Source organism: Poecilia mexicana, unplaced genomic scaffold, assembly GCF_051168715.1.
Source record: "Poecilia mexicana isolate PSO_F unplaced genomic scaffold, ASM5116871v1 scaffold_4, whole genome shotgun sequence".
NCBI lineage: Eukaryota > Metazoa > Chordata > Actinopteri > Cyprinodontiformes > Poeciliidae > Poecilia > Poecilia mexicana.
This window is the reverse complement of record NW_028263373.1, coordinates 13619939-13639689: the sequence shown is the minus strand read 5'-3', so window position 1 is coordinate 13639689 and position 19751 is coordinate 13619939. Positions and strand designations below refer to the sequence as shown.

General features: G+C 39.3%; 2 protein-coding genes across 2 annotated transcripts; both read right to left on the bottom strand.

The window, feature by feature from the left end:
• Positions 1 to 4575: 4575 nt before the first annotated feature.
• loxl5a (lysyl oxidase-like 5a) lies at positions 4576 to 11003 on the bottom strand. Its single transcript, XM_015013236.2, has 7 exons — positions 9589 to 11003; positions 8539 to 8647; positions 7238 to 7375; positions 6523 to 6679; positions 6254 to 6349; positions 6030 to 6145; positions 4576 to 5942 (listed from the first exon to the last, which is right to left on the bottom strand). Exons 1-7 carry the CDS (start codon positions 10481 to 10483, stop codon positions 5936 to 5938), a joined length of 1518 nt encoding a protein of 505 aa, XP_014868722.2. The 5' UTR covers positions 10484 to 11003; the 3' UTR covers positions 4576 to 5935.
• A 4640-nt stretch (positions 11004 to 15643) lies between these two features.
• On the bottom strand, positions 15644 to 18977 carry mibp (muscle-specific beta 1 integrin binding protein). The gene is made up of 8 exons (XM_015013256.2): positions 18760 to 18977; positions 17916 to 18006; positions 17411 to 17459; positions 17005 to 17179; positions 16428 to 16499; positions 16239 to 16345; positions 16035 to 16120; positions 15644 to 15918 (listed from the first exon to the last, which is right to left on the bottom strand). Exons 1-7 carry the CDS (start codon positions 18783 to 18785, stop codon positions 16035 to 16037), a joined length of 606 nt encoding a protein of 201 aa, XP_014868742.2. The 5' UTR covers positions 18786 to 18977; the 3' UTR covers positions 15644 to 15918.
• Between the last annotated feature and the right edge of the window lie 774 nt (positions 18978 to 19751).

Below are 19751 nucleotides of genomic sequence, written 5' to 3'. Positions count from 1 at the left end.
AGCAACAGCAAATACCTGAAGGGAAACGCTAAAAAATATATTTAAAAACAAGTAAAAACAACAACAATAATAAAAAAAGCACTTAGTTTAAATTTGATTTCACATGGTTTGGAACTCCTTTCCATAAGAAATGGACACACTCACTGTGGCCTGTTTATCACCACACGGTGACGCTCTTTTTCAACTAATACAACGTCCATGTTAATAGTCAGTCATCTGTGTTAAAAGTTGAAATATATGCATGTTATATTTTATCATACTTATTAGGTTATCTATGTTTACTGCAACGCATTATTATTATTATTATTATTATTATTATTATTATTATTATTATTATTATTATTATTGCATTTAGGTAATGTTAAGGTATGTTATTAATTAATATTCAGTTTATTTTCATTTTACAAATATTTACATAAATAATTTTACTTTTTTCTTCAATATTTTTGCATGGATTTTTGTGGTTTGCTTTTCTTTTTGTTGTTGCCTTTGTTATTTCTAAGATTTATTTTAAATATATGTATTTTTTATTTCTCTAAACATTTTTCTATGTCATTCAAAAAGTATTCATATGATTTAGCTGTATTTTACAATTATTTTCAAAATATACAATAGAACAGAATAGAGTAGAAAAGCAGCAAAGTGACAGGCAAAGTGGAAACATGCATAGAGGTATAAATATAAAAAGAAAAAATTATGTACAGAAATGGCAAATTTACAGCATAAAAATACAATACAGATTCAAAGAAATGTGCAACTGAGTAGGACATAATTATTCCTTTATTCTAGGAATGTGTTGATGCAGACTCCTTCATTATTATACCTTTAGACTTTCTGTCTCTAAATATCATTTTATTTTATTGATAATAATATATCTATTTCCATTTAATTTTTATATTAATCTGTATCTGAGTTTATTTTTTCCATTTGTGTCTGTAACCATTTCTTTCCAGGGTACACTCAATTATAAATGCCTTTTCCTCACAAATTGGTGACAGACAAGCGCTCAAAGCCAAAAACATGCAACATGTCACAAATGCAATAACTGATGTGATTTTGTCTCACAGGAGACGGTTTTCCTGAGGTCTTCTTCCGCATGGCTCCTCTTATGTGTGCTTTATGTCTCTGGAGCCATTAAACATCCACAGGTGAACATGTTTCCTTCGAGAGGAGACATCCTAACGTTGTCTGGCACTCACATGCAAAGTCCACAAAACATTGTAAGCATTTGGACCAAATATTTAAACACAAAACAACCAGAGAATTTCAGCTTGTCAACCTTTTCACCCAAATCTGCCTTCTGTGCACTCTGCCTGACATCTCCTCCTCCTCCTCAGCCGGAGAACTTTTCTGCCAAGTTAAACTAGTCGGCCCAAGAAATTTTAAAAACAGGATGCATTCACTCAGCTAAATACTTTGATATTTATACAGCAACTCAAAACGGCCATCATCAGACAGGGAAAGCTCCTGTTAGATGCAATGATGTGCGACTGGTCAAACTCACATACGGCACTACTTGTTCTTCCGGGCAAATATTGTCTGCTCTACATCAGACACAAGACTGTGTCAGACGAGAGAAAATGATTTCCTCATTTAATTTCCCCTCTACTTGCACACATAGCTTTCACTCCTTGGTGCCAACAAACAATTCCCTGGAAGGTAAACACGGGCCACAGACAGAGAAACAGAACGTCAGCATCAAGAAGGCGCCAAATTATTTCACTAATGATGCGAACTCAGTGCTTCAGACTCGGCACACAGTGGGCAGCTCTAAAGCCCAACACATTTCTGTGCCTCAGTGGCATGTTAAGTTTGTATTTTAGATAGTTTTAATGAGCTGCATCTGAACCGATGACGTTTAGAGAGTTCGTGTTATGGACACTGCAGGTTTTTCATCATGTGATCACTTCCCTCTTTTTTTTTTATCTCTATTCATTGAATTTTGTTTAATCCAGTTTTTATTTATACTTGAATGTCTTCTGGTACTTTTCACTTTTTCAGAGTCTTGCAAAAGCATTTTCACTGTTTTGACTTTTTCATGTTTTGTCACATTACAAACTCTGATTTATCTAAGTGGGATTTCATGTGATGAACAAATACAAAGTAGAGCATAAGAAGTGGAAGAAAAAGCTTTAAACTTCCAAGCTCACCAAAGTTGTAAATAGAAACCACCTGTTTGTAATTTATCCTCAGTATAAGTCCAGATGTTCTGCTTCATCTCTGTACAAACACCATCATGCAGACCAGGGAGCACCGCATACATATAAGGAAGGACGTTATTGATCATTTCAAAGCAGTGTGAAGTTACTGAGGAACAACCTGAGAGAGACCTGGAACAACAATGAACAAATCTTTTGGCTGGATAACTTTAGTCATGCACTCCATTAATCTGGTCTTTAAGGAAGAGTGGCAAAAAGAAAGACAGAAGGTCTCTTTGCATCTCTTGGTCATTTAAGAGATATTAGATTAGGTACTCCCTTCAATAAAGATTTATGACAGATTATGAATATGAATATTACAAATAGGGGGAGAGAGGGTGAGAAGTGTTAAGGGGGTATGTTTATATGTTAATGAATTTCACACCTCTCATCACAGTGGGTGGTAACTATTGACGTCATGAGATAGAGCAGATGTTAATGACTTATTGTAATTCTTTATCACTGCCCTGTACTGTTCTTGGTGAGTCTGAAAGACACCCCCCTACTGTTCTTTTGTGGGATAAGCAATCTGCTTCCTCTCCCCCCATTCTATGTACTTGGTCTAAAAGATGGCTGTCCTAGTGGTCTGAACGACTCGCTACCTTAGCTCCGATTGTTTGTACTCAGCCAGAAAGACACCTATCTCCTGCTCTTTAGTGGTCTACCCAATCTGCGTCCTCTCCCCCTGCCTGCATCCTTGGAGCATGGTTGTGTAGTGGGTATGTTTCGTTTTTTTTAAGGTAAATTGCACCAATAGCAAACTTAGTCAATGTTTTTATAAGTTGGTCTAGTTGTCAGAAGATGTAAGTAAGTCTCCATGAGAGGGGGTATTTAAGAAAAAAAAAATACAGTTTCACTGATTGAAATGTAGTTGATATGTCGCAACAAACTTTGTGCAACAAACATCAAAAGAAAAAGAAAACAACTAAAACCTGAATGGCCATTCAATTTGATAAATTGAATGGCCATTCAATTTACACAGGCCATCATTCAATTAATCTATAAAACACATCAAAAAAATCAAATCTAAATAAATAATACTAATTACATTAAATATTTTAATACATACTGCCAGTACAACCTGTAAGAACTAACTCTGCTTTTGTATTTTAGGTTACATCTAAAGTTAGACTTTCATGTTTGATTCTTAAGTTGAAAGTTAAATCTAAAATTACAATTTAAAATAAATCCCTAGATAAGATTGAAGTAACTCTGCAAAAGAAACCCTGTCTATCTGTCTTTCTGACGAACAATCAGAGCTAAGGTAGCAACTCGTTTTACATCAGAGCAGGAGATGGCTGTCTTTCTGGCTGAGTACAAACAATCGGAGCTAAAGTGGCCAGTTGTTCAGACCACTAGGACAGCCATCTTTTAGACCAAGTACAAAGAATGGGGGGAGAGGAAGCAGATTGTTTATTCCGCGAAAAAACAGTAGGTGTCTTAAATTATCTGACTAGTGGCACCAAGAGGATAAATCAAATCCTTGGCTGGTATTTTAGTTTTTCTGTTGGTGCTACACACAACTTTTTGCCACGAAACTGCCAGTCAGCTGTGAATATCCACCTTTGCTATCTCAACTATCAAATGAAGAATTGGTCTCTTGTGAAGAGCAAGCTTACAAGGCGCATTAGACATAAACTTTCCTTAATTCAGGTCCTCTTTTTGGTCTGTTTAGAAAACAAACTCTCTTTAGCATCCCTGCAGTCTGCCCTGTTGGCTCGGACATGCCAACCGACAGTCTCAGACAGTAGGTCCTCTGGGCGCAGCCGTGCAGGCGGTCAGCCCACGATAACAACAACGGAGTTGAGGAGACACTGAGGTCAGCAGTTAGCAGACAGGCTTTCCTGGCCGTCACCGGATCTGTGGAATTTCTCTTCTCCTCGCCATCTCTCACAGGATCGGCCTGCAGCACGGCCTGCAGGCTCGGCACGCCACCCTGCCCTGAGCAAACAGCACCCGGAGACTCTCCATCACACTCAGACCCACTGCAGTGGCTCGGTTCTTCGGGGGCCAAAGAAGGCGTGAGCTCCACAAAGAGGCAATGTTTGGGTAAGAGGATGAATGAAATGGGTTTCAATCTAGAGTAATGAGATTATATGTTTGAAAATAAAACAGCAAAGCACCTTAGAAAAGTGAGCCAAAAATACCTTTGAATGGAAAACTCCATGAACTCACTTCTAAAACGCTTGCATGTTTCTTGCATAAACATCCCGAGCTACTTTTAGATGACTTTACATTAATCACGATTTTGAACACTGCTGAAATATAAATCTTGCTGCAATTAATGCATATTTAGTCTAAAGAGTTTAAAAGCATATCTGCTTATAGAGGAAATGTGGCTTGTGGCAGGATATAAAAGCATGAAAAACAATCTCTGTGTATTTAAGTCTGGGGTGTTTTTATTTTTATTGGATGACAAAATTAAAAAGAGGCAAAAAGGGAGCATTGTTCAACAAAAACAAAAACTTCATTTATTATTTATACCCTTTGACATGCCAGCTTCTAAACAGCGTGCCACCAAAACCTGGTGACAAAGTGCAAATAAACCGAGACATTCCCAGGAGACTGACGTGGAGCTGTTGCCAGATGAATGTTTTCCCAATCAGTCACCCGCTGCAACGCAGCACAACAAATACACACAAACAGGCACCTGGTGTGATGCAGTGTTTATTTTCCTGCTATTTCCCAGACACGAACACGCAAAGTGCAATAATTGCAGCTATTTCTCAGAGGAGTCAAGCAATGAACCGCCCAACATTAAAATGCTCCTCAGTTTTTGGTGATTGCATGTTTTCATCAGCAGGAATAATTCTGCTTCAAAATTGGTCATGAATGGCTTTCCCTGTGTTTCACCAGAAATCCAGAAAATTCAAAAGATTGTTCTATCAGCTCAATCTCGCAGTGGAAAAGACTGGGCAATGTCTACTAAAACTCACCTCAACTTTATTTATAAAGCCCTTTTTAAAACACGAGTGAAAATCAAAGTGCCAAACCAGGTCAAACCAGAACATAAAAAAGCAAACATTGCAATAAAATACATTAAAATAGACAGAAAGAAAAAAGTCACACAACTAGAAATACAGAAATAAGGCAAAGTTGGCTTTTTACTTCATAGCTGACACTTATGTAAATCTAGGAAACACATTTTCTTGCACACATATGAATAAGTCTGGAATAGATTCATAATTCTTCTTTTGCCACTGTAGCAAAATGAGGATAAATCCAGAACACGTTTTAAGAAGGGGGCAGGAATTACCAATTAACTAAAATTTACTAATTATTGTTTGCAAAATTTATCAGTGCCTCACTTATTGTTATACCAAGCCATTCCTCTAAAATAAATGTGATATATAGCATTTTAAAATGCTTAACTTACTGATTTACAGTGATCAGAATATGGAGGGAGTGTCTTCACTTGTAATTGATGTAAAGGAAGGTAAAATGAGATCTTCAGCACTTACTTTAACTACGGTAAAGGAGAGAGGAAACTGAATAAATGTACTCAAATTAAAGGATGAATTTTACTAAGGTTCTCAGTGTGAGGTCACACTATTGCAATAAAAGATTTTTTGAGTCTTTTGACACTTTTTAACAGGGTTGCCAATATGTGTGGTAGGAAGTGTGTCATAAATACAAAGATTACAGAGTAGCAAACAATGAAACAGCATCAAAACAGTAGCAGCTTTACTTGAAGAACAACTAAAGGTTACTAAGCACGCGTCTGTGTCTTCTGCAGGTCAGCTCCTGGAAAACAGGGACGACACTGATTAACTTTAAGTTGTCTCTGCTCGAGTCACATTGGAAAAAACAGGCGCTACGCGTCGGACTTACACAACAATCCTGCAGTTTCTTGCCTGGACGTAGCTTCCCGTGTATCTGACGTCACACCTGACCTCGTTGTTGGAGAAGTCAGACTCCTGGACCAGCTGGGAGGGGTTCACCGTCACCTGGCAAACAGAAAACGGTGACGTGCAAGATAGATTCTGGTTAAATAAAAATTTTACAGAGGTAAATCAATGAAATGTGGAAGCAGCTGTTTTGATCTGCAGTTCTACCTTCAGAACGTAATTTCCAGGTGGCACGTCAGTGATATCGATCCACTGGCAGTCAATGTTAGCATGATATGTGTCATAGCATCCAGGACCAAGCCCCTTAAAACAAACCAAGCTCATTTTACTCATGTTTTCTGCTTAAATGCTGGGTTAATGCATTTTATATGTTCAGGAAATGACATTTAAACACCAGTAAATGATCTAAAACCAACAATAAGATGAAATTATAAAGTAGAAATGACAAAAAGTGAGCAACATTCGTGCAGACTAACCTGTGTGTGAGCAGTGCAGGCAAAGCGTCGGCGTACTCCCGGGTCACATGAGGTGTCCTCCAGACAGAAGCTGGCTTTGTGTCCCTCAGCAACCTTCTGTCCAGTGGCGACGTCCAGAAGGTCGTAGTTACTGAAGGCCTCCATGCTGTGGTAATGTCTGCAGAGAGTCGGACATGCAAACAAACACACTCAGAAAAGGGGGGGCTGGTTTGAGCTGAACACGCTGTGGAAACTAAGGTTTCTGTGAGTCGTCGCAAAGGGGACAGTACTGTACTGTGCAAAAGTCTTGAGGCATCCCTAATCACTTTATTGTGCTTTCAAGAAACCAGACTTTTCTAAGAGTGCCTTGATCAATAGTAGGCAAACCATTTATTGTTTGCTAATCTGCTGATTCAGATGTCTACATGCACACTTTAAACATAATATTCCTAGCTTTAGGCAGCTGGCCAAAAGCGCTTAACGGACACAAAAATTGCTCTGGTCAGATTAGACCAAAATTGAAAAGTCGCTGACCAGAGTGTGGAAAAGACAGTCTATCTTCCCTCATTGGTTGTCTCACTTCCTCATCACATTTAACATCACTTAATTGGACATTTTGTATTCTGGGACAAAGCAAACAAAACTTGAGTTGCTCATATGTGTGCATGTGTTATTATTACCGGCACTCTTTCTAAGAGTGCCGGAGGCTGTTAGATGTTTTTATGAGGGAACTCACTGGTGACAGCTGTGCCATTCCCACTCATGTCTGGGTTTGACTGGGAGGAAGTCTGCAGTTCCCTGGTTCTTCACTCTCTGTGGGAAGCGCAGCAAGACTCTGTACTCCAGGTCACTCACGCTCGGACGATATGCAGACCTGCAGAGAAAGGAAATCCAAGTCAGCTACTCAGAGCACCTGCAGGATTGAATAACCGCATCTTTACATAACGCCGTCCACCTGACATACACTTCACTGCACTTTAAATTCCCTCTGATTGCCCTGCGCAGCAGATTTACTGCAGTGCTGGGTTTGAGTCATGAATTGGTGGCTTATCTTTTCAGCTCTGAAATCCTTTTGCCTTTCATTTCAGGGTTTGTTTTCCTTGGCAGCGCGGCTCCTTAGATCCTCCGCCGATCAGAGGAGAGAAATCCTGAGCAGTGGCCAGGTTTGTGCGCAGCCATTCTGCCACTGAGCTGCTACATCCAACTAGCCAACAAGCATGAAGACAGCCAGCTATCCTCATGTTGCAGCCTCAGCCCTAATGACTGTCTTCGTTAATTCTTCAAATGGCAGCCAATCAAATGGACAAATTCAAACATATTAACTCCAATTTAATCCCATTTGTTGAACAAGTCCGCGTGAACAGCTAGATACACATTGCATTGAGAACGTGTTCCTACAGCTTGAACCTTTTATACATATTGGCACGTTACAGCTAGAGATTTCCATGTTTTTTATGGGACTGTGTTTGACTAACACAAAATAGATTAGAATTGTGAAGTTGAAGGATAATGACATGCTTTCCATTTTTATTTCTTTTACAATAAAAACCTGCAAACATTTATATTCAACTCCTTTTAATCTGATGACCATAAGTGATGAAAGACAGTGTAGAAAGAAACTCATGAAAAGTCCTGTTTGCCATTTTCCATAACATGTTGTGGAGGAAAGAGGTCTGATCAGATTCATCTGCATAAATCATCCCCACTGTAAAGCATGATGGCGGCAGCATCATGCTGTGAAGATGCTAGAGGTTCAGTTTCCAGGTGAACAGTGACCCAAAAATATTCAGCCAGAGCAACAATGGAGTAGTTTTTCTTAAATCATTATATGTTACTGCCATGCATGCCACATTTTTAGATTTTCCTTTGCAAGACATCTAGAAAAGAATGCTTCACAGCACAGCTGTCTCCCACATAAAATCCCAATAAAATATCTAAATGTTTGTGGTTGCAACATGACTACATGAAAAAAAACAACTATATATGGTCCTGAGAACAACAAAAATGGTGAATTTTTGTTGTTGAACATAACTGTACCTGGAAAGGCAGTTCTCCTCAGCTGCACAGCGAAGTGCATACATCTGTACTCTCTGGATGTACGAGGCTGCTTGGATGTAGTACGGGTCAGGGATTAGGTCTGGCAGACCTGCAAATAATAAAATGTAAGTTACTCAAAGATAAAATATGTAAATTTGTATGGCTGGTCTTGTGATTTAGTTGCAAACAGGATGTCAAACCTAACCAGCTGGCGCGATGGATGGTGATTGAAAACCAAAACGACTCTGAATAACCCATTTAATCAACCTAATGCTATGATTAGCATGGTGGAATAAGATGCTCCTACAATATGTTTCAAGCCTTTTTATACACAAATTAAATTACTTGTTATTGTATAACTTCAGTGGAATAGACTGTAAACCGGTCTATTGATACAAGCTAAAGATGTTCCTACAGGTGGCACATTTTGTTGTTGAGCAGCACAATCAATGAAACAGCAGAAGGAATAACAAAGTTCTCAAAATAAATATATTTATTTTCCATCCTTTTGTCTAAAGCCATGTCTTTGAGGACTGATTTGAAGCATTCTGTTAAATGACTTAAAACTGAAAAACAGCCAAAACAGAATTTCCATAAGAATAAAAATTCTTATTTTTGTACTTTCAAACATTCAGAAATATTACGCGCACACTATATAAATATTTGTGAGAAGAGTGAGTACATAAAAATATAACATGCAATGAAATTGGCTCAAGCAGAACTTGGAGCTCAGTCTGAAAAAAGAAAACACTTTTAGAAACCGAATCTGAATTAGCGTAATTTAAAATCCAATGTGGTATGGAAATGGCTGTTGGTAAACTGAAAATGATTCCAACACATATTATTTATCTTTCAGCTGTAAACATAACAGTGGTAGATGTATGACGGAGAAACGCTTCGATTAGATTAGAGGATTGAACTGTGGGGCCTGGTGGGTTTTAGAAGATTCTGCTTAGGGCCCCATAAAGCTTTTGACCGGCTCTGGATCATGGTTTACGGTTGATGTCGGACAAACAAACTAATTACTATCCAGTCTGTTGTTCGTCTCACCGTTGTGAAAGAACCTGGTGCCGTGGCCGGTGCCGGGTGGGTTGCGCGCGTTCTGCCTGTTCCTGCGGTCAGCTGGGTAAACATTATAGAAAACCGAGTTCCTGTGGTGGATGCTGTGCGGATCCCGAGGGTCACCTGCACCTGTTGTATCTGGACTCCTAGGAGGGAACTGAATCTCAACAGCGTTGCTGGAATCGTCCACCTCTGGAGTGACTCTGGTCAGGGATTGCGTTCTGGTCTGCTGGGTGACTCGACCGTCACTAGCCAGGTTGACCCGAGCAGATGTGTGGACTGAATCCGAGCCCTCAGGGGAGCTTCTATCGACTTGGCTGTGCGTCAAGTCCTGCGCTCTTGCTGGTGGCGCAGTGGTCTGCTGCGCGCCGCTGTCCTCCGCAGCAGTACCCCTGCCTCCTCTGGGGATTCCGCTGCCGGAAAACTCCTGGCTGAAAACAGCAGCGCTACTGTTAGCCGGAGCCTGGCTTGAGTGGTAATCCACAGCCACATTGGACTGACTCTGTGTGCCGGTCCGATCCGCGGACAGGAGGTACTGCACGTCTGCTCCGACAAGCGACGTGTCTATTTGGTCATTTTGCTCAGAGTGATCCGAGCCTTGAAGGCTCATAGACCTGGTTCTGGTGGCTCTCATGAGCGTGACAGGAGGGCTGACTTGGTCTAAATAGTTTTTTGTTGTTAGTAACATCTGGGTGCGTCTCCTGTTCTGGGAAGGCAAGCGATACCGAGTCCCAGTGCTGAGCAAACTGTACACCTGACCGTTATTCTCCCACTGAATGCGCTGTCTCCAGGGGCCAAGAGGCGCGCGTAAATGGTCCTGACCGGCGCCTAAACGCACCAGGACAACGAGAAGGCAAGTAAGAAGAAACCAGATCTTCTCCATGGCTTACTGAGATTTTAGTCTCTCTCCCTGAAAAGTCCTACAACTACAACTGAATGAGAGTGGAGGGATACTCGAGTTAGACCCGGAGGAGAGGTTTCAAATCCACTTGACTTCGTCACGCACTTGCGCACAGCATCACCGGCAGGAGGGGAGAGCGTGGGGGGAAGTCTCATCCATGTGGGCAAACAGTTTTATTTTAGATTTAAATAAATAAAATTCTGAATGTTATGACATTAATTGCGTTAACAGTACTCATTAATGTACAATTAATGTAAGCGGAATTGTACTAATAACACATAAGTTCAAATCTTCTTGGTCAGAATCGTTTTGAAAGTGTGCGTCAGTGAAGATGTGACCAAAGAGGCACAATTTAAAAAATAAAATAAAATAAAATAAAAAGTGTGGCATGCGTAAACTTGTTCTTTTCAGAAATCATCTAGCAAATATATTTTTTCTGTAAGGCCAGAATTTGTTTGTTTGTTTGTTTGTTTTAACAACATTAGAGAACAAAAAATATCATAAAGACCAAGGAACACATTCGACAGGTTAAACTAATGGTATAAAATGGAGGAGTTTGGTGCAATTTTAAACCAAGACATTGCTGTCAACCTAAACTAATAGAGAGAGCATGAGAGAATCAGCCAAAGACCCACCGGAGGTTCACATTCATTTTGGGATCAAAAACTCAAGTGAAAAAGTGTGTTGAAGGGGGGAAAGTTGTGTTTTTTATGGAAAACTCAGAAGAAGAAATCCCCTTAACGGACCACAGGTTGTTTGGGGGAAACAGTAAACATGTGGAAGAAGGTGATTTAGCCCCATTCGACAAAACTGATCTTTTTTGGCCAACATACAAAAACGTGAAATAAATCTAACTGAGGACACACTGCCCCATGTCAAAACATGGTGGTGATAACATTATGCTGCTCCTTTTGCAGACTCAGCGAAACTGCATAGAGAGAGTTGATTGGAGTCTTGATGGATCTCAGTAAAGTGCAGTTCTGGAAGAAAATCTAGAGGCTACTAAATATTTCTGAGTGAGTTAGAGGTTCAGCAGGACAACAACTCTAGATGCAGCCAGGATTTTGGTTGAAGCCATTATGTCCTAATTAAAGTCACATTTCAGTATTTGTGACAATACTTGGAAATGACCATTCACAGGCGCCCTCTTTTCAGATTTTTAATTGGGAAAACATTAAGTATCATTTTTCTTCCAATGCCTTTTTATCTGCAACGTTAGGGGTGGGGGGAAACACAGGGACGTGAATTCAGCATAAAATGTTAAAATCAATAAAGTCAGTGTCAGCTAAAACGACACAACTTAAGCTCAGACAGCCCAAAGACCAAACATTTATTTAAGGTGAGTTTTTTTTTTTTTTTTAAACCTACTTAGCGTATTAGAAATAAAAAATAGTGTCCGGTGATCACAGTTCTAATGTACCTTTCTGCCAGATGGGGGCGCTGAGTCCCCACAAAAAATCTGGCATTTCCTCCGTAATCGTGTGAGTCAAGGTTTCTTGAGGTCTTCATCAGATATGAGGCCTTTCCACTGTTTCAAAACAATGATGAGGCGAAAAATGTTTAATATACAATATCAATGAATTACTAAGAATAAATTCAAACCATAAACCATCCAATAACTTTTCCTAGATACGTTACATAATTAGGTCTCTTTTCATGAAGGGGTTACTTTAAGGTCAGGTTTATTTACAGCCCTCTCACACGTAACAGTGGAGTTTAATTTAGCTGCCATCTTAGGCTGTTAAGCAACAGGCCGCTCTTTAAAATCTACACAGATATGTGACACTGTTTGCATTTCATAATGCCAATTTTCCAGCTCTTAGATCCTCAGGGAACTCAAAAAGATGTTGCTGTCAGCAACATTGGAGTGTGACTGGAGCAACTGTGGAACTCAGATTAAATTAAATTATTTTTTCCTTATTGTAACCTGTCTCTAGAAATGTGACCAGGATCTAAGCAAAGGATTGGATTCTTGCATAATCCTGGTCCAAACAAGTAAGCCGATGCGTTTTATTTGCCAAACTCCCTGTAAATTCCCTGCAATACTATAATTTAAAATAATTGTTTCCTGTAAAACTTTCTTGGGCTCTTTCTATGAGGGGATCTTGGCCAAGCCGTTCCCTTTTAACACACTGTTTCAATTCAATGAGGTTTACAAGCTTTTTTAATGCATTGTCCTCCATTATGTTCTCCCTTAGTCTTCAACAATCATGGGTGACTGTTTAAGGTTTCTTCTTCAAAGGTCACACATGCTTACCCAAACACTGGCATCTAGATCACACACAAACTTTGCATTGTGTAAAATGTCCTTAGAGTGTTCAGTGTTCAATATAATAGTGTGAGCTGCAAAAACTCTGAGTTGGTGACTTTGAAAGAACAATGTGAAAATACAATAAAGAACTGCTTTTGGGTAGTTGTGCAATATTTCATGAAATTATCTATTATAAATAACCCCTAATGTTTTGTGTAAAAAAAACCCCAACTTTGTAAAAACCTTAACCACTCGTATGAGAACAGTTTCCGATCCTGCTTTACTTATCTCATATTTCAGATCTTTTCTCTTTGAATGAGCCCTACAAAAAGCAAAACAACAACAAAAAAGAACAAAAACCAAACACCAGCTCTAATCGCTGCCAGATTGTGGTAATAAACAGTTTCTACACTGAAGGAATGTGAGAATCTTTCACCTTTGCCTTTGTTTCCTTCTATTTTGTCCTTAGTCATGCTGGCTGCCGAGACGTGCAGACAGACAGGCAGCCACAGTCAGAGGGAACAGTGAAAAAAGACAGTAGCACACTCTGTAATCAAAGAACTAACAGCAGACTTCCTTCACTCTAAACGGCCTAAACATATATATGTACACATGCATGAATGTGACAAACAGGAGGAAAGCATTGTGCATGTGTGCCTGCGGTGGGACATAAATACAGGGCAAAGGTTCAGTTGAGACTGTGAGCAGATTATTATTATTACTACAGCCTGCCACTTTCATTTACATCTCATTAGTTACACTACTAAGAGAGACACTTTTCATGCACTAAACAATCCACACGATCATATTCTGAATCTGTACCATTATGGACCAAATGCACAAAACTGTTTTCTGCAGACAGAAAACCAGTTGGACCTTTTGTTCTAATCAAGCTCGTTTCCAGTGTTCCTCGCCGCCTTGCGTGCAGCACGTTATGCACATCGTCTCATTGTGATGCAGTGTGGTGTAAAACCACCCAGCACAGCACTCTGTTCCAAAAAAGGCGTGTAACGCCCACAAAAACAGGACGTAGTTCTACAGTGTTTTTACATGTGTAATTGAGGACACCGAGTACCAGCAATAAAGCAGAAATAGATGTCCTCAGAGTTGTGGTTCATTCTTGGGTGGAAATAGTGAAAGGGCTTCTGTCTTATGCTGGAGGAAAGATGAAATCAGCTCATGTTTTTGCAGGAAGCTTTCTGCACCGAGGCTGCTCTTTACTCACTTTGGGATAATGGAGCTACCTAATCACACTGGGCCGCCTCTGATGGGGATGGAAAATTATTCCAACAGCGTACCGCAGAAATGCGATGCTCCATTATGTGAAACGCGTCTTTATTTGTGTTTGTCCTGGCAGGCGTCATCTATGCTGGTGTCACTTTTAGCACAGTGAGTCCAAGCCAAAGGGGGTTTTGTGTGCCACCACCTGTTAGGATGTTACAATAATCGCCTTGCCACCCTGCATCCATATGACACCCACATGACAGATCACATATACCTACAGCTGATGTCAGAATGGCTGCTGTTGCAAAAAGGTGCCAACAAATGGCCAGGATCCCTGAGTCACAGCAGATTTTTTCAGACAGATTCATCAGGAGCAGCAGGCAGAGAGAGAAATACCTGCTGGGAAACTTTATCAAGCTATTTTCAATCACTAAAGCAAGCTGAAAACTTTAAGGGAGTGGGGAAAAAATGTATCTCAAGTAATTGAACTTCCACCTACTTTGGAGAGAGGAAGCTTAAATTTAACACTTACCTGACATCCTACACTTGACCATGATGTTCTCTTTAGGGAAATGTGAAATTATCCTGATCTATTTATACATGTAGTGCAGAAACATATATAGGAGATACCGGCAGCACGTGCTTAGAGAACTATGAGCCGTAAGTGAGTATAAGCTTGTGCTAATAGCCTAAATCTTTTGGGTAGTCTGTGACCTACTCCAGCATCTACTTGAGACGAGTGAGGACAGTTATTTTGGGGTTGTAAAACTGGAAACACCCATGAGGACAGACGTACAGTAGTGATTTGACTGAGCGCTTCCTGTTTCTAAAATAGATGCAAAGGGTCTCAGTTAAGTGATTTCCCCTAGATTGTTTTATGGAGGTGTCTGGGAAATTGAATTGTACACCAACTAGTGTACAAGATAGTAGCTTAATAAAATTCACAGAAGCCAACATTGTCATTCAGCAGATCCTGTAACCATCTTTCAACTTTATTATGTTCTACATACTTGTCAGAAACTGTTTTCCCACTTTATTTCAGACGTTTTCAGAAACAAAGTGCATATTTTGATTTGTTTCCACCAACTTACTAATTGTAATTTTAGCATCAAAGGTCTCTATCCCCTTCCAGATTTGTTTCTGCCAGACAAAAAATAAATAAAAAAAGCAAATGAAGTTTTCAAATGATTTCATTTCATAGTTGAAAAAAAAAAGAGCTTTCAAACCAGTTTGGCTCCAAGAAAATATAATTGCCACACTTATTAAATCATGAATGTTTTATAGACTTAAAAAAACTGACATCAATTCTAAAATAGAGTAACTCTATAAATCTCACTTTGAGAGTTTATTTCCCATTTTTTAAATCTTAGTATCAAAACATTTCCAAAGTGAGTTTCAGGTATGTAGATGAATATATTGCACTTCATGTCAGAAAGGCAGTTAATTAGTGTGACTTATTAATGGCAAACAAAAAGAAAACCAGCCATTATGATTAATCTATAAACTGTCAAAAACTCTGCAAGAGATGGGGAAATTTTTCACATCGGTTTTGATCTCAGAAATGCCACCAATTATACAACTACAGAAAACTAAACTTATTTTTCTACGCTAAGTTAAGTAGTAGAAATGTTGATAGTAAAACAGACAACAAAAACCACACAAAGATGTTTTGATGATCTGTATTTAACAGAAACTCGTGTGTTTATTGGAAGGAGACACTGGTGGAGACCAGTGGTCCAACAATGGTCAACGGCATGACAAAAATAATGACGACTAGTGAACTTTTAATGAAACAAAAACATTTTGTCCATGAGAAGAAGGTAAAAACAACATAAGTTAACATGGCTCCTTTCTATGTACAAAAAAAAAAAAATACACATTATAAAAAAAGAATCATTGGGTATTTACAAAATCTGTACAGGTGTGAAGAAGAGTCCTCCTGCTGCAAAATAAATTAAATAATGTTAGACAATGTCTCACATTTTACATCCAAAATGTTATAAATATTTAAATACATTTCCCATCACAACTTCAAAACTTCAAGTCCTTCCTTCTTACCTATAAACGATTGAGCAGGTTGTTCTGAATGTCCTCATACACCTGGTCGTAGATTTCTTCTTTGGATTTCAAACCATCGAGGTACTCTGCGACAAAACACAAAACACATTTTTACACCACAAACTGATAAAAACTCCAACCACAGACAGGTGGGACACCACGATGAGATTTGGCTTACAAACATGGACAGTGATCGCATCGTACCAATATTCAAAGCGAGGTCTTCCATCTGCTTTCTGTGCTTCAGGTACATGGGCCACACATGGCCGTCAAACAGGCCAGGAGGATCAGGGACTGTGTATTGTCTGGTACTAAAATCACAATAATAAATAAAGTAAGTGAATGACCAATAAGATTAATGTAGAACACTGTGAGAGCACAAAATCAGCTCACCTTCTCCTCCTTTTGCACTCCTCGTAGGGGATTGCGATGTAATAGCACTTGTTGAAAACATCCAGCAAGGGCCTAAAGGGGAGAAACAAAGGTGTTGACCACACGTCACATGACGTCCTCCATGTAAAAGAGCAGAGTTACACAACTGTTCATGCTGTCCTTTATCTATATATCTGCAGCTTGCTTAACACTCATCACTAGTACACTGAGTACCCACCACCCTGCTGTGACTGCAAACGACCACTCAGAACCTCCTTCTGATGAAAGCCTTATCTCTGCCTGCAGACCAAACTCAAATCTGCTTGCTAGTGAGCATGAGCAAATGGGAGCAATGCAAAATTAGCACGTGACCCAACAGAACTAACGACACCCTTACAACATCTGCAATCGTAAATCTTCAGGTTCCAGAGAACCAACATGGCTCAATCTCTGGTACTTCTTTTAGTCTGCATCATAGAAGCTGTAACCTAGCCAAGATGGCTGCTGCATTCACAGCAAGAACAAACAAGAGCTACATCCCTAACTCGATTCAAATGAACAGTCAGCCATGCAAAAAGTAAACAGTCAATCAACATACCGGTAGTTGTAGAGCAGGAAGCCCTCAACGATCAGGATGTGGATCTGCTCGTCAGGGTTGGCCACGTCGGGAACAGGAGCCAGGGCGACGCCGTGGGAACGGGCGAACTTTGCCGGGTTCTCCATCCAGCCTTTTATCGTGTTGGTCATGGCTTCCATGTCCATAGCTGTGATCACTGTTGAGCACGAGATAGGAAGAGAGAAAGAAAGAAAATAATAGAAACAACAAGAGAAAGTTAGAAAAAAATCCCAACAACAGCTGTAATGATTTATGGATGTGTTTGCTGCTTGGATGTTACTACAAATGAGTGTTTTAGCTCTAACTGATGCAACTGCAGAGGATGGGGTCTACTACATTAGATATAAGGTCAAATATGAGTCACTGGCAGTCTTCAGTGAAGTCTTACCATCCCACTGCCTAAAGCCGTCCTCCCCGACTTCTATTTGATCGGGTTTCTGAAATAACAGTCACCAATAAAACATTGCTGGAACCTCACGGCTCTGAACACTTGCAGATCTCACTCACATGCCACAAAGGTTAGGCTAAACGTGTGAGGAAGGCAAAAACAGAAGGCACAAAGCAGATGACATGCATAAAACTAAGCAAGAGTTAGTATGCAAATATAATATTGTGGAGAACAAATAAAAAGAAGAAAAAAATTTATATTTAGTATTAAGTTAGATGATTAGAAGAGACTAAGAATAAAAGCAAATAATAGAAAACTTAAGAACAAAGAAAATGTGATCAGCATAGAAAAGGAATTGCATGGGAATGAAGGAAATGGGGGGAAGGGAAGGCTTCCAAAGGCCAGACCTTCCACTCTGATTACATACAAAGCTCAGGCAGTAGCAATGAATGGAAAACATGCCAAATTACCCAATAAACCTAACCAATCGCTCGGTGAGACTCACCTTGAAAAAGTCATCCTGGTGCACAACACAGCAGTTGGGCAAAGTCTGGATCAGTTTATTAGTCAGAGTGGTTTTACCACCATTAGTAACCCTGTAAAAAACAAAGAAAATTACACAAAATGAGTACTGCTTCACTTCAAATAGCTGATAAATAACAGTTGTGTGTGTGTTGTTTAGATTGTAATTTAGGTTTTGATCTCAAAAAAGTAACTTTGTCTAAAATATCTGTTAATTCTACTAATTAATATGGCTTCAAGTTTAGGAGTTACAATTGTATAAAAACATTTCTCAGTAAAGAGCTCAAAATAAAAATTACAAAGTTCTGTTTAAAGTCAAACAAAAATGTTTTTTCAAGAATGCAATAAAAACCCACAACTCCCTCACTAAAAGGCCTAAATAAAAAGTAACTGATAAACACAATAAAGGTAAATAATGTAGAGGCTGTAGGTGAAATAGATAAATCTCCCTCCACTTTTGAAGAAAATCACGCGGTGAATTTTCAAAAGTCCCGCTCGATTTATGACAACAAACCAAACCGGATGTGACTTTAATTATTTTTCCGGCGGGCGGCCGATAAAACATGTGGACATTAAGATGACATCAACCATAAACTTACAAAAACCTTAATTAGAGACAGATTAAATGTTAAAAACCGTTTGTTGTTTTTTTTAAACAACTACATATGTTCCTTTAAATAAAGACAGAAACAGTGAATGACTTGTTTCAACATTACTACAAGCAAGTTTTAACTTTTCTGCAACTTTTACAGCAGGAATTACAAATAATGTATAGCTATATTTTTTTTTTTAAAAAGCTCCTCATTTGTAAAGTAAAGGACACCTACCCGCCAATTCCTATAATGCATTTCATCTTTTCTTCTTCTTCGGACAGTCTTCCCAGACGTGAGTTGATATAAAGATCTGAAACACCAAACTCTGGACGAAACTCCAAGAGATATAAAGTTTTTTAAAAGTATTTAAATTTGATTTGTAGTCCTGATGGTGTTCTCTCCGCTTGTCTCTTTACTGAATTGTACCTCGAGGCATTTCACTTTATATCCAGCCTGCCTCCTATTCCGTCACAGCTTACGCAGGCACCGGGCGTTCTCGTGCTACAGCGTGCTGCTGCATACTTTCCCCCCCGTGCTACGTGCCTCCTCAAGCCAGCCAATCAGATCCCACGCAGTCACTCAACGACAGCCAATCAGCGCGCGAGGACCACCACGTATTTACATATTTCCCCCACACCTGCTGCGGTCCGTACTCTTCCATTCAGCAGTTAATCCTCCTCCTGAGGCTACAGCTGTGGAAAACTACCATTGATGGTGTCGAATGGATGCACTAAAATAACAACTGTGTGATGTGTCATTTTTAGGGAGATGTCTGCTGATGTGCTCACAGTTAAGGTCACATTACAGTAAATGGCAGCTAGCTAAACAAACTTGGCCTTGGAAAAATGTTATTTAGAAGCAAAAGCTTATCACACCACCAAAATAGTTACAGCTGAAACCAGAAGTTTACATACAGGAATAAAAACATTTTTTTTTTCTTTTCTGTGTTTAGGTCAGTTAGAATTACCAAAATCAAACACCCAAAGCCTAATGGAATTGTTTACATATATAGTAGACTGATTTGCCTGTTTTTAATGCAAAAAAAATATGAATAAATTCAAATATATATTAATTATATGCATGTCAAGAAAAAAATGCATTTAATATTGCATTACTTTGTGAGTGTCAGTTCTTGTGACACAATTATCTCACATATGTGTGTCAGGTATTTGAGGACAGTGAGCTTTTTTTTATTAGACAGCAAGTTAAATGGAAACCCAGTAATT

Coding starts and splice junctions, on each gene's coding strand:
- loxl5a (XM_015013236.2), bottom strand. CDS start 10,483: ATGGAGAAGATCTGGTTTCTTCTTACTTGCCTTCTCGTTGTCCTGGTG. Junction 7,376..8,538: donor GAGGAGAACTGCCTTTCCAG/GTACAGTTATGT, acceptor CTTTCTCTGCAG/GTCTGCATATCGTCCGAGCG. Junction 6,350..6,522: donor CCTGCACTGCTCACACACAG/GTTAGTCTGCAC, acceptor GTTTGTTTTAAG/GGGCTTGGTCCTGGATGCTA.
- mibp (XM_015013256.2), bottom strand. CDS start 18,785: ATGAAATGCATTATAGGAATTGGCGG. Junction 18,007..18,759: donor TGCATTATAGGAATTGGCGG/GTAGGTGTCCTT, acceptor TGTTTTTTACAG/GGTTACTAATGGTGGTAAAA. Junction 16,500..17,004: donor TTCCTGCTCTACAACTACCG/GTATGTTGATTG, acceptor TCTCCCCTTTAG/GCCCTTGCTGGATGTTTTCA.